The following is a 12,856-nucleotide window of genomic DNA, read 5'->3' on the forward strand; positions in this document are numbered from 1 at the left end:
GCTAAGGGCATTAGGAAGCGACCCCCTTCACCCCTTTTCAAAGAAGCGATCTAGGGAGCGCACGGATCAGCCAAAGGGAGGAGCCTCGGTGAGGGGGCGGGGCAAGACCGGTCCAGGAGGCGTGGCCAGCACGTGCGGACGTGGCCCAGGGGGCGGGGACTCGCCGAGGGGGCGTGGTTCGAAGCCGGTCATCCAAGGAGGGGCGGGGCCTCGGCGCTGCGCTCACCTCCGGCGGGCACGCTGCGGGCCGGGGAGCCGGGCGCGGGCCGCGGGGCGGGGCTGGGCGCGCGGCCGAGGCCCAGGCCCCGGCGCAGGGCCGAGCGCAGGCCGCCCAGCTGGGCCTCGGCCGCGCGCCGCTGCGCCTCCACGCGGGCCAGCTCGGCCTCCAGCCCTTGCGCTCGGCCCTCGGCCGCGCTCAGCCGCAGCCCCAGCTCCGCGGCCTCGGCCCGCGCCGCCTCCAGCTTCAGCTCCAGCCCGCGGGCGTGGTCCAGCTGCTGCTTCTCGGCGCCGCGCGCCTCCTCCAGGGAGCCCAGCAGGCTTCGCTCGCGGGCCCGGAACTCGCCCTCTTGCTCCTGCAGCTTCCGCTGGGCTCCCAGGACCTGGGGTGGGGACGAAGCCGGGAGGTGGAGGTCAGCGGGGCCGCCCCCTAACCCGACGCCCCACCTCCCAGGCCCAGCCTGGAGCCCACCCGCCCAAAAGTGGTGTGTTCCTTTAGTGGTCTCCACCCAAGCAGGAGAGGAACGTCCACGGGGTGTGGGAGGAAACCTTTAGAATTTGTTTCTCTCTCCCTTTTGTGTATATGCCCTGTAATGTACACAGTTTATGAGTAATAAACAGCTAACACTTACATAGATAGGACTTACCAGTGCCAGGCACTAAGTTAACTTCTCCAAAAATCAGCTCTAAGTACCACTATGAATCATCTCTGCTTTACAAACGAGGCAACCGAGGCACAGAGTATTTACATAACTTGCCCAAGGCCACACAGCTAGTGAGCTGAGAGCTAAGATTCAAAGCCAGGCACTCTGATTCCACAGGCTGTTCTCTTAACCACTAGGCCACGCTGCCTCTCAGGACACACAATTTATCAGTAAATCACACAATGGGGGCACATACTAAAGGACTTCCTGATGGAGCGCACGATCTCACGCACACACGTCCCTCTGGTTTAGAGAATGAGTCAGCCTCTCACGGTTATCAGTTTCACTGGAAACCATCTACGGAGCACCACCTGGATGCCAAGGCCTATGCCAGAGGCCTGTGTACACCCCTCGCTGTGCTAGCTCCTATTGCATAAGTGCTCTGAAGCACAGAGAGGGTAAGTGACTTACTCAAGGTCACCCAGTAGATTCACTGCAGTGAAACAGCCAGAAAAGGCAGACTGGGAAGAATGCAGGCTTTGGAGTCTGACAGACCTCGGTGTCTGTGTGACCCTGGGTAGATCCCTTGACCTCTCTGAGCATGAGCGTCTGGTCGTCTCTGGAAAATGGGGCTAACTGGGTAGCTCATGAGGCTGCAGGAGAACCAAACGAGATTACGTCTACAGAGCTCCCCCCTGCTGCCCAGTTCGTGCAGTTGTTGTTTTTACTATTATACCTGCGGAAGAATCTCAAGGAGTCAGGGACAGGGACAAGTCCTAGGGAGGGGTCTCTCAGAATGACTCCAGCAGTGGACTCCCGACCTGGTCCCGCTGGAGAAGGCACAGGGCAGCCTGACTGCCTCCTGGGACCCTTCCACTCCAGGCAGCCCACCCACCCACTAGTTACCTCCTGCCGCACGGCCTCCAGGCTGGCCTCGCCCTTCAGCAGCTTCTGTCGGAGGCCCAGGGCCTCCCGTCGGCCCTCCTTCTCTGCCCGCTCGCCCAGCACCAGGCGACCCTGTAGCTCCGCCAGCTCCCGGCCCAGCCTGGCATTCTCACTATCCAGCATCTTCATCTGGGAGAGAGGGCAGACAGAGGTAGGACCTAGGACCATTCTCAGCACCCACAGCCCCCATAGCCCAGGGTGTTGGTGAGTGCCTGCAGGCTCCGACAGCAGCCTGTCCAGCTCTGCCCAGATACCCCGCCCAACCCAGGCCTGGCACAGGGGCACTCAGGACCCCCTGCTCTAGAGACGCATACATCAAACGCCACCTCAAATCCCCTGGGAGCCAGCCCCAGATAACTCCACCCAGTTCAAGCCATGCCAGGTACCTGGGCACCAATGACCTCAGTTTACCACCTAATTCCCACTACCTACGACGGGGAGCCGGGGGAAGGAGTGTTGAAGCCCAAGGAGTTCTGCAGGGCAGCAACCACAGCTCCCTGGGTCACCTTTCACCTCTACAATGATGCCTACCTTTTTTTTTTTTTTTTTTTTGATGAGAAAGATTAGCCCTGAGCTCATATCCACCAATCCTCCTCTTTTTTGCTGAGGAAGGCTGGTCCTGAGCTAACATCCGTGCCCATCTTCCTCCACTTTATATGTGGGACACCTGCCACAGCATGGGCTTGACAAGTGGTGCATAGGTCTGCCCCTGGGATCCGAACCAGCAAACCTGGGCAGCCAAAGTGGAGTGCGCAAACTTAACCACTGAGCCATCGGGCTGGCCCCTGATGCCTACCTTTTATGGAGTGTTTCCCATGCACCCAGCCCGGTTCTAAGCACTTCAGTCACATATATTAACTCATTAATCTTCACACACCTCTATACAGGGTAGGTACTAGCATTATCCCTGTTTAACAGAAGAGAAAACTGGAGCTCAGAGAGGTGAAGTGACTTGCCCAAAGTCACACAGCCCACAAGCAGCAGACTGGGATTTGACCCCAGACAAGTCAAAAGTAAAGATGTATTCCAAGCCTCTCTTTCCCCATAGGAGCCGGGGGGAGGGGGGGGTCAGGCCAACGCACCCCACAGCCATAGCGAGGGGCACATGAGATCATGCTGCTGCCTGAAAAGCCCCGAGCAAGAGCCTGGCACACAAGTGTGAGCTCCTTGCAGGGATCCTGTGGTTTCCCAGGACTTCAGGCCACAGGACAGGGCTGGGCTGGAGGGGCCGTGGTGGGAGATGTGAGGATCCGTTCCTCAGGTTGTGAGGTCTCTGGGTAAAGCAGAGCGCAGGCTCCAAACGGGGCGGCTTCCCATCCTGCGGGTCTTCTAGTGGGAAAGGCTGAGCGCACACATCCAGGGCAGTGTGCAGTATACAGCAGGCGCTCGTTAAATGCTTGCTGTTGTTGATGAACTTGGAGAGCACCTAGCTCAGGGGTCAGCGAACCACCGGGCAAATCCCACTCGTCACCTGCTTCTGCGAGGCCTTGAGCGGAGGATGGTTTTCACATTTATAAAGAGTTGAAACTGGTTCATTTTCAAGTGGTTCAAAGAAAATCAAAAGAACACTGGGGCCAGCCCGGTGGCGCAGCAGTTAAGTGCACACATTCCGCTTCGGCGGCCCGGGGTTCGCTGGCTGCAGACATGGCACCGCTTGGCAAGCCATGCTGTGGCAGGCGTCCCACATATAAAGTAGAGGAAGATGGGCACGGATGTTAGCTCAGGGCCAGGCTTCCTCAGCAAAAAGAGGAGGATTGGTGGTGGTTAGCTCAGGGCTAATCTTCCTCAAAAAAAAAAAAATTTAATTAATTAAAAAAAAAGAGGAAAGAAGAACACTATTTTGGACACATGAAATTATATAAAATTCAAATAATGTCCATACACAAAGTTTTCAGGGAACACACGCCACTGCAGTCCAGACTGTCTAGGACTCGTCCCCATCCCGATGGCAGACGTGAGAAGTGGCGACTGAGACTGGATGGTCCATGAGCTGGACAAATTTACTGTTGGGAGCTTTTCAAAAAAAGTGTGCCGGCTCCTGACCTAATATATGGGATCTGCACCTCGCGTTGTCCACAGATTCCTTTGAGAACTGGACAAGACCTCCGGACCCTCTCCTTGGCGAAATGTGAACGAGTACGTACACAGATGTAAACGCACACACGCACACATACGCATTCTTGCACCCGGTTTCGGGGGTTCCAGGACTCCTCAAAGCCAGGCCATCAATAGCAAGGTTAGGTAAGAAGGCGCCTAACAGCTCAAGCCCTTGGTCTTACATCGAGGGACCGTGGCTCCAGACAGAGGCGCTGGCCCGGGTGCACACAGCAGGCGCCCAGGGAGGGTGGCGCGTGGGGGTACCTGCCGCCGCAGCTCCTGCAGTTCCCTGCGTGCCTCCAGCCGCGAGCGCTCCACCTCCTGCAGCCCAGCCCGCAGCTCCCCGGCCTCCTTGCCCACGGCCGCCCGGGCCTCCTCGAGGAGCGCCAGCTTCTGCTCCTTGTCCTCGTTGGCAAGCTTCAGGCTGGAGGGGGCAGAGGGCAGAGGTCAGAGGCAGCCCCAGGCCCGGGGAAGAGTATAGTGTGCGACTCTGCACAGAAGTCCCTTCCTGAATTCCTGGAATGAGGCTTGCTGGCTCACGGCCTGGAGATGCCAAGTGCCGCGGGCCCATGTGGCCCCGTCCTCAGCTGAGCCCTCGGCTGGGGCTGCGAGAGGCGGACCAGTGACTCCTGGTGGGAGGCAAGCTCTGGCCTCCAGGGTGATGACAGCAACTCAAGTCAGAGTCCGGACCCAACTCTGGGTCCCTCTCTCCCCTCCCCTCAGGCAGGAAAATCACCTAAAGCAACCCAAGTGCTGGGCTGTGGTTCGAGGGCAGAGACTCCCCAGCTCTGCGATTTCCCCAGGACCTTGGGGGTGAAATTAGGTTCCAGGGACAAGATTCAGGGCGAAGGATGGAACTCGGTGAAGGACTTGGGGCTGGTGCCCCCGCATCACCCCACCTGACGCGCTCGCTCTCAGCCTTCTTCACTGCGGCCCGTAGCTCCTCGTTGGACCGCCGCAGGGCCTCGAGCTCCTTGGCACCCTCGCTCAGGCTGCGCCGCAGCTCACCCGCCTCCTGGCGCTGGGCCTCGCGCCCATCCTGGCCCTCGCGGACCCTGCGCTGGGCCTCCAGCAGCTCCCGCCGCAGGCCCTCGCGGGCGTCCTCCAGCAGGCGCAGCTGAGTCCGAAGCTCTTCTGCCTGTGAGGTCAGTGCGTGCCCACAGGACAGGGTTGGGCCCCACCCAAGCCGGGCCTTGGCGGAACCCGGCCCGTACCTGGATCCCTGGCCATGGGGCGCCCGCCCTGTCCCTCTGCAGTGACTCAGATCGCAGATGGGAGTTAGGATTTGGGGCAACACATGCTGGAATTGGCAGGATTTTGGTCTGAAATGACCATCAATCAGGATTGTCCTTGGAATGACATCAAGAGGGCAGGGACCCCTCCAGCTCCTCCTTGAGCACCCCGAGTCCCACATGTACACAATAGCTACTTAATAAATGCTTGCTGCCTCCTTTCCAAGTTGGCCATTCATTTATCCTCAAATGCAGGGAGAAATCTGACCCTCTTCGAGGCACTCAGGGTGCGCGCTAGGGAGAGGGTCGGGGCGGACGCTCACCTCACGCAGGCAGGAGTCTCGCTGCCGGCCCACGTCGCGGGCCTGCTCTCGCAGCCTCTTCACCTCCTGGGCGTGGGCCGCGGTGGCCTCCTCCAGCTGGGCCCGCAGGTCCCGCAGCTCGGATGTCAGGGCATTCACGGTGCTCTAGGACACAGGGCTCCTCAGAGGGTCCTGCGGTACCCCCTCCCCCTGCCACTCCCAACTGGGCTAGCTGAACTGCCCACTTTCAGCCCCAAACCCAGCCACCCAGGCTGGCCTGCCAGACCCTCGGTTGATCCCTCGAGGCCTAATGAGTGCTGACCACGTGGCTGGTCTCCCTTAGACTAGAGGATGCACCGGGGCAGAGGTGTTCCCCCTCCCTCAGATGGGGACCCCCCCTAGCCTGGAGGCTTCCCCAGGGCAGACCCATGCCTCCCCCTCAGACGAGGGCTCCTCCAGGCAGGCTTGTGCCTCCCGGCTCAGACAGAGGCCCACTTGCCCGGCCTGTCCTACCCGGTCTTGCTCCTGCCGGCTCTGAGCATCTCGCTTCTGCCGCTCCATCTCCAGGGAGACAGCGGCCAGGCTGTGCTGGGTACCCATCAACTTCTCTGACAGCGCTGTCTTCTCAGACTCCTTCAGGGACAGGGCCTGGGCAGAGGCAGGGAGCAAAGGGCTTGGGGGCTCGGTTGGTCTTGGGGGCATGCTCAGGCCTTCCCCTACCCTGTCCTGGGAAACACGTCCATGGGGGCTTGGTGCCTCGACTGGGTCACCACAGGTGGACCGGGGGCAGAGGTTCGGCCTCACCCCTCTGTGGCCTCAGAACAGGGCACCACCGCAGTCACAGCGCCTCTGGACCAGAACACAACTTAGCGATCTCCCCGACCTGCTGCAGCAGTCCTGAAGCAGGACCCCTCGCTACTCCCATCTTACAGATGACGACACTGAGCCTCAAAGAGGTAAAGGGACTCGCCCAGGGTGACACAGCGGGCGAGGAGAAGCGATGGGCGCAGGCTGCCCTGTTTCCACTACGTTATGGGAAAGTCAGGAGTTAGTTCTTTTGGAGGTGGGTCAGCTGACACACGTGGGCAGCGCGGGGGCGGCTCAGGAGACAGGCGTGGGGCTGCCGTGCCCAGCCTGGGGGAGGAGGCATGGGAGAATGAGGGTCAGCTTCCCTGGAACCAATGCTCGTGGTGTCACACCTGTGGCGGCCGCTCAGCCCGGTCCCACCATGGCAGGCACGGCTCACTGAACAGCGTCTCAGCGACGCTTCACAAACACCCCTCGGGTTCCCCATCCTGCAGGGGAGGAAACTGAAGCCCAGGCAGGGACTCCGGGCTCCTTGCTGCTGGGTGGCTGAGGGGGACTGGCGCCAGAACAGGGGCCCCCGGGACAGCGGCGGAGGCCTCGCCACAGCTCACACACCTGCTGCTTCTCGCTCTCGGCCAGGAGGAGGCCCTCGTCCCGCTCCTGCTGCAGGGCCGCGATCTCCTCGCTCAGCTCTTCCTTCTCGGCCTCCAGCCGGGCCAGCAGCTCTTCCCGCTCCTGCTGCAGCTGACTCTGCAGCTGGGCCCGCTCTACCTCCAGCTCCCGCCACGCCGCCTCCTGGGGGCCAGGCCCAGGCACGTGTGAGCCCCGAGGCTGGGCCCGGGCAGGCCCTCGCCAACCTCAGGGCAGCAAGGGCCACCTGCACCCCAGACCCTGAGAGACAGGGAAGGTAACCAGGTAAACTACAAGGTGAGGTCGGTGATAAGGGCTGTGACCGGGACATGCTAGGGCTCTGCGAGCCCCAAGGAGCAGCAGCACCTGGCCTGGGGTCAGAGAGTGTTTCCTGGACAGAGATGAGCAGTGAGCCAGGTAAAGAAAAGCAAAAGAGCCCCAGGCCCAGAGCACAGCCCCAGAGCAGACCTGGAGGAAAGAGGAAACACGACGGACAGGGAAATCGCAATCTTTAAGGTCACTGGAGCCTGGACCACGAGGGGGACATGGCGAGGGATGGGGCCAGAGCCACGCGGTAGCCAGGCCAGACCGGGCCTTATGGGCTGTTGAGAGGAATGGGCCCGACTCTGAAGACAGTGGGGGCAACAGAGAGCCTCAAGCCAGGGTGACGAGGAGCAACCTGAATTTTAGACTAGGGGGCTGTTCAGAAGCTGTGGAAGGGGGCCCGGGGTCGGCGTAGAGGGGAGTTGGGCCGGCTGTGAGGAATGAAGGGGTCTGGGGGTGGGTAGAACCCACAGGCAGAGAACAGCCCACTCGGGGTCCACAGGGGTGCCTGGCCCCAGCGCCCTGGTGAAAACAGACCCAGGCGCCCCGTCTTCAAATGCTTTGCCGCCACCTGCTGGAGAAGTGGGATACTATCTACCCAAATCCAAGAAGGGTACAGGGTGAAGGGCACCCCCTGGAGTCGTGCAGCCTGAACCTCTGTCGGAGGCAGCCGGGTCCAAGATGGGTCCCGAAGTCCCTCTGGGGAGCATTTCGGTACCATAATAATAATAACCACCAGCATTTATGGAGCATTTACGAAGTGCTAGTCACTATGCTAAGCCCGTTGTACAGATTATTTCATCTCATCCTCACACTATCCTACACTAGCATCGTCCCCATTGTTACGGATGGGAGATGAAGGCACAGAGACCTTAGGTAACATAACTAGTATGTGGCCACGATCAGGTCCAAATCCAGCCAATATAACTCCAGAGCCGGTGTCTTTAGACAGCTCTGTTCTCTCTTCTAGTAACCTGGCCTGTCATCACCTTTCTATGTGCTCAGGTTCCAGAATGATCTTTCATATGCAAACAGCACTTCTCAGCAAATGAAAGTGCTTTCCTACTCTACATTAGGTCAGCACTTCCCAAACGTGGCTGTGGACCCCCTGCATCAGGATCACCAGGGCCAGAGTAGATTTGGGACCTGGGAATCTGCATGTTTGATAAGGCATCCCCGATGGACCCTGCCAGCGTCCCCCAGGGCCTCTGGGACAGAGATGAAGCTCCATTTCACAGATCTGGAGGCTGAGGCAGAGTGAGAAGGATGATTCGCCTGAGGTCACAGAGGAAACAGTTCAGAGCCCTGCCCGCCCTGACCCAGGGACCCTGCTGCCCGAACCTTCTCTCGCTGGAGTCGCTGCAAGTCCTCCTCATGGGCTGCCCGCTGCTCCCGCAGAGAGGCCTGGGCCTCCCGCTCAGCCTGAACCAGCTTCTGGGCCATCAGCTCCTTGTCCAGAGCCACTTTCTCCTCCGCAGTGGTCATCTGCAGCCGCAGGCCCGCCAGCTCCCCTGCACAGGAGGGATGGGAGGAAGGGACAGGCTTGGGTCAGCACCTCTGTGTGGGCCAGCAGACGCAGGCCAGGTGAGCCCTGTGGGCAAAATCCCAGAGGCCAGAGGGCAAACCTGGCATCTGGGCTGGGTTCCTTTGGAGAAGCTTCTCGCCCTCTCTGGGCCTCACTTTCCCCACCTGCCGAAGGGGCCTAACTGGCCCTGTCCTCCTCCCTACCTACCTGGAACGGCATCAAAGGGATGAAAGGACTGAGGAGGTGGCCCTCGTTATTGTGCTTACTGTGGGTCAGGCACCTGGCTGAGCACTTGACGGATCTAATCTCACCACAGCGTCATAACATGCCTAGGTACCACATCTCCTCCCCAATTCACAGATGAGGAATTGGAAGCTCAGAGGAGACAGGTAATTTCCCAGAGCTGCACAGCATTCCATAGGACATCTCCTTTAACGACTGATGGCCTTAAACATACTTGGTGGACTGTTGACTGTCAGCACTAATGGAGGTGACCACGGGGAGGGTGTACCCCACTGTGGACAACCTGCAAACCATCTCGGGGTCAGAAGCCCACCAGAGACTCGGTCAGCATTTCCCTTCCTGGTTCTGCCCGGCTCAGGTGGACGTGGACAGGAAAGTTAACTTTCACAGCCCACGTAGCTGCTTAGTAAATGTTTGATGAGCGAGAAGAAGCCGAGTTCAGAGACTGAGTGGGGAACGTGGAGGGAAACAGGGCTGGGATGGCGGGGCCAAGAGAGTCATCGGAAAAGCAGTCGATGCTCTACAGAAACCACAACTCTCGAAGGCCCTGATGACGATAAACAGCAGCCACCATTGGCCAAGCCAGGCACTGTGCCGCGGCCGCCACATGCCTGTCTCACCTCATCCTGGCGACAGCCTTAGAGGGCGGGCACTATCACCTCGACTGTCAGATGAGGAGGCTGCGGCCCAGAGAGGGGAGAAGCGGCTTGCTCAAGAAAGCCCAGATCTAAGTGGCAGCAGCCAGGACTGGAACGTCCAAAGCCAGTGCTCCCAACTTCCCTAAGAGCCCAGAACTCCACGGCTTACAGCCTGGGCTCGAGCCTGGTGTTCCCTCCGCCCAGCCCTGGCCCCCATACCAGTCAGGGTCTCCTTGGCCAGCAGCAGGGCCTGCCCGTCTGCTTCCAGCTGCTCCCGGCGGGCCTCGAGCTGGGCCAGCTGCCGCTGCACCTCGAACAGACCGCTCTCCAGGGCCTCTTTCTCCACGCTGAGGCACACACAGTCCCCGAGGCCTCAGGACTCGGCCGCCCAGGCCCAGGAAACTGCCGATCCCAGGGCGTGGCCAGCTGTGGGGCAGGTGCCAGCCTACCTGCCCAGCCAGGCCCCCGCTGCCTGGGGTAGCCCGAGCCATAGCTAGGGCATGTTGGCAAGCCTGGCTCCTAAGTAACTACCCCGCGGGCTGATGCCAGGGCGTGGCTGGTCACTGTGTGGCCCACGCAGACCCCCCAGGGTGGGCTTGGCAGACCCCATGGCCTTACCGCAGGCGTGTGGCCTCCTCCGACAGGGTCCGCCCTTCTCGCTCAGCTGCCGCCAGCTGCACTGCCAGGCCGGCCCGCTCCTTGGCCAGCGCCTCCTTCTCCCGGGCTGCCCGCTCCAGCGCCTCCACCTGCCGTTGCATCTCCCGCCGTGCCTGCTCCAGCTCCTGCTCCCTCCCGTTCAGCTGCCGGGAGAGCTGGCCCCCACCCAGGCCCCGTGAGCCCCAGCCTGCTCATCATGCAGCACCCCAACCCAGCCTGACCCAGCCGCAGCCTGGCAGGCAGGAGACCCGGGTTCGAGCCCAGGCTCTGCCCTGACATGCTGGTGTGCACTTGGGCAAATCATAGCCTTCTCTGAGCCTGCAATGCACAAGCGTGCAAAAATGAGGGTCCTCACTCAGTTCGGGCAGTTTCAGGACCCTTTCTGTACCCTAAAATGTCCAGAGAAGCTGAATACATAAAACAAGACCAAAGGCAAGCTGCTCTGCAGGCCTCATAGGAACCTGGAGCCCTGTTCCCTGTGCCCCACGGCCCATCTCCTAGAGGCCCTTCCCAGGAACTGGGTCCTCGAGGACAGACACCGATGAAGGTCCCTGGATCCCTAAAACCCTAAGGTCCCTTCCAGCTATGACATCCCACCAAGTCTAAGAGCCCGACTCTAAAGTTCTCTGCCTACCGTCACATCATCCACCTTTACTGAGGGCTGAGTTGCCCATCAAGCGCTCACACGGGGCACTCTTTAGAACAACCCTGGTGATCAGAACTACGAGCCCCATGTCACAGATGGGGTGACTGAGGCACGGGGAGGATGGGGAGCTTGCCCAAGGCCCAGCCAGTAGAGGTAGGGCTGGATTAAACCCAGAATCGGGCTCCCAAGCCTGTGACTTACCCCAGGACAGGATGGGAGGCTGGGGGCCTGGAACCCCTTCCCCACGGCTCCCCTCCCCCCGAGACACCCACCTGGGCCAGCTGCTCCTGCAGCCGGCTGCGCTCCTGGCGGAGCGCGGGGAGCTGGTGCTCCAGGCTCTCCCGGGCCTGCTCTGCTGCCCGCAGGGAACCCTCCAGGCCCTGCCGCTCCACCTCCTGTTCCAGCCGCAGCTGCTCCAGCCGCTCCTGCTCCTCCCGGGCCAGGGCGGCCTCCTGCTCCACCTGCCGCTGCCGGCCCAGCAGGGCCGCCTTCTCCTCTTCCAGCTGTGGGGCCAGCGGAGGCGTACGAGCAGATCAGCCGAGCGCCTCCACCCGGGGAACGGGGTGCCACTCCGGCCCAAGGATGCCGCCTCCACCCACCCACGTATCACAGCCAGCCGGGGGAGCCTCCCTTGGGGAAAGGACAGTGCCCTTGAGCCTGTGGACACTGGGGAGGGGGGAGTAGAGAGGAGGGCCCCCAGAGCCGCTTTTCTCTCAGACTGTAAGAGAGAAGACAGACAGACAGAGTCAGAGACAGAAAGAGAGGGGACCAAGACAGACAGGTGCTGGGACAGAGATGTGCAGGGAGATGTGCGGCGAGGCAGGGTGCAGGGGGGTGTGGGCCGAGGCTGGGCCGGGGACGCCTCGGTGGGGTCTCTCTGAATGGGGAGGACGAGGCTGAGACAGGTGCGCCCGGTGGCACCCGGCATACCTGGGCGACGAGGCGGTTCAGACCCAGCTTGTCCTGGGCGAGGCTCTCGTTGAGGGCGCTCAGCTTGGACAAGGAGTCCCGCAGGGAGGCCTCCTCGGCCCTCAGCTTGGTCATTGAGAGCTCCAGCTCCACGCGGCCAGCCTCGGCCTGCAGGGTCGGGACCAAGGTGGCCAGAGACGGTCAGGCAGGGAGAGATGCAGAGGGAAGGGGAGAGACGGGGAGAGACAGGAAAAGATGTGCAGAGACACAGAGACACAGGAGAGATGGGGAGAAAGGCAGAGAGATGGGGAGAGCAGGAGGGAGGGGTGGGAGAGAAACGAGGAGAGGCACGGACAGACAGGGCCCTCAGAGATGGGGAGGGGACCGAAGAAGACACACACGAGACAGAAAGCGATGGTGCAGACGGCCTGCTGCCTACAAAGCTGCTTAGAAGAAGCCGCCCCCTCAGCTGTGCAAGAACAAATGAACTGGGCTCACGCTGTGGGGCAGGGCCACGGGGTCCCCAGAGCGGGGTTTAGGGGCAGGCTACTCAGGGGCCAGACTACAGGGAGGGGGGCAGGCACCCACCAGGGACTGTGGCCCCAACTCTCAGAGACCCCAGGACCTGTGTCCAGAGATGGGACTGGGTGACCTGAGCTGCAGGCACTGGCCCAGGAGCATTTGGAAAAGCAGGGAAATGACCACTAACAGAGGTCACTCTGTGGCCTGGGTCAAAGGTCAGCCTGTGTCCGAAAGGAAGGGCTCAGTCTATGACCAGGGTCAGGGGTCAGACAGAAATAGGGGTCAGTCTGCAGCCAGTGTGAGAAGGCCCGGGGCTGAGGGTGGAGGAAAGCGGGTGGTCGTGTGGCAGACAGGGACCCACCTTGGTCAGCGCCTCGGCCACCTCGGCCTTCTCCGCCTGCAGCACGTCCCGCTGCAACGTGGCACAGCCCAGCGCCTCCCTCACCTCCACCAGCTCCTTTGCCAGCCCTGAGCGCTTCCCTTCCAGCTGCTCTAGCTGTCGATGGCTGTGGGACAGAG

General features: G+C 61.1%; 1 protein-coding gene across 7 annotated transcripts in view; it reads right to left on the bottom strand.

Annotated features, from left to right (window-relative positions):
- The window catches only part of CROCC (ciliary rootlet coiled-coil, rootletin), a 52,440-nt gene that overhangs the window by 10,137 nt on the left and 29,447 nt on the right, over positions 1-12,856 (bottom strand). For all 7 annotated transcript variants that reach the window (XM_070260865.1, XM_070260867.1, XM_023635656.2 and 4 more), the window contains 13 exons: positions 12,699-12,843; positions 11,837-11,983; positions 11,179-11,409; positions 10,222-10,415; positions 9,823-9,950; positions 8,539-8,708; positions 6,859-7,038; positions 5,950-6,084; positions 5,458-5,601; positions 4,802-5,040; positions 4,167-4,326; positions 1,767-1,934; positions 227-599 (listed from right to left, as the gene is read on the bottom strand). In XM_070260865.1, coding sequence (XP_070116966.1) covers positions 227-599; positions 1,767-1,934; positions 4,167-4,326; positions 4,802-5,040; positions 5,458-5,601; positions 5,950-6,084; positions 6,859-7,038; positions 8,539-8,708; positions 9,823-9,950; positions 10,222-10,415; positions 11,179-11,409; positions 11,837-11,983; positions 12,699-12,843 — 2,414 coding nt within the window. The remainder of the gene's footprint in view (positions 1-226; positions 600-1,766; positions 1,935-4,166; positions 4,327-4,801; positions 5,041-5,457; positions 5,602-5,949; positions 6,085-6,858; positions 7,039-8,538; positions 8,709-9,822; positions 9,951-10,221; positions 10,416-11,178; positions 11,410-11,836; positions 11,984-12,698; positions 12,844-12,856) is intronic.

The sequence above is a fragment of the Equus caballus genome, chromosome 2, assembly GCF_041296265.1.
Source record: "Equus caballus isolate H_3958 breed thoroughbred chromosome 2, TB-T2T, whole genome shotgun sequence".
NCBI classification, from domain to species: Eukaryota; Metazoa; Chordata; class Mammalia; order Perissodactyla; family Equidae; genus Equus; species Equus caballus.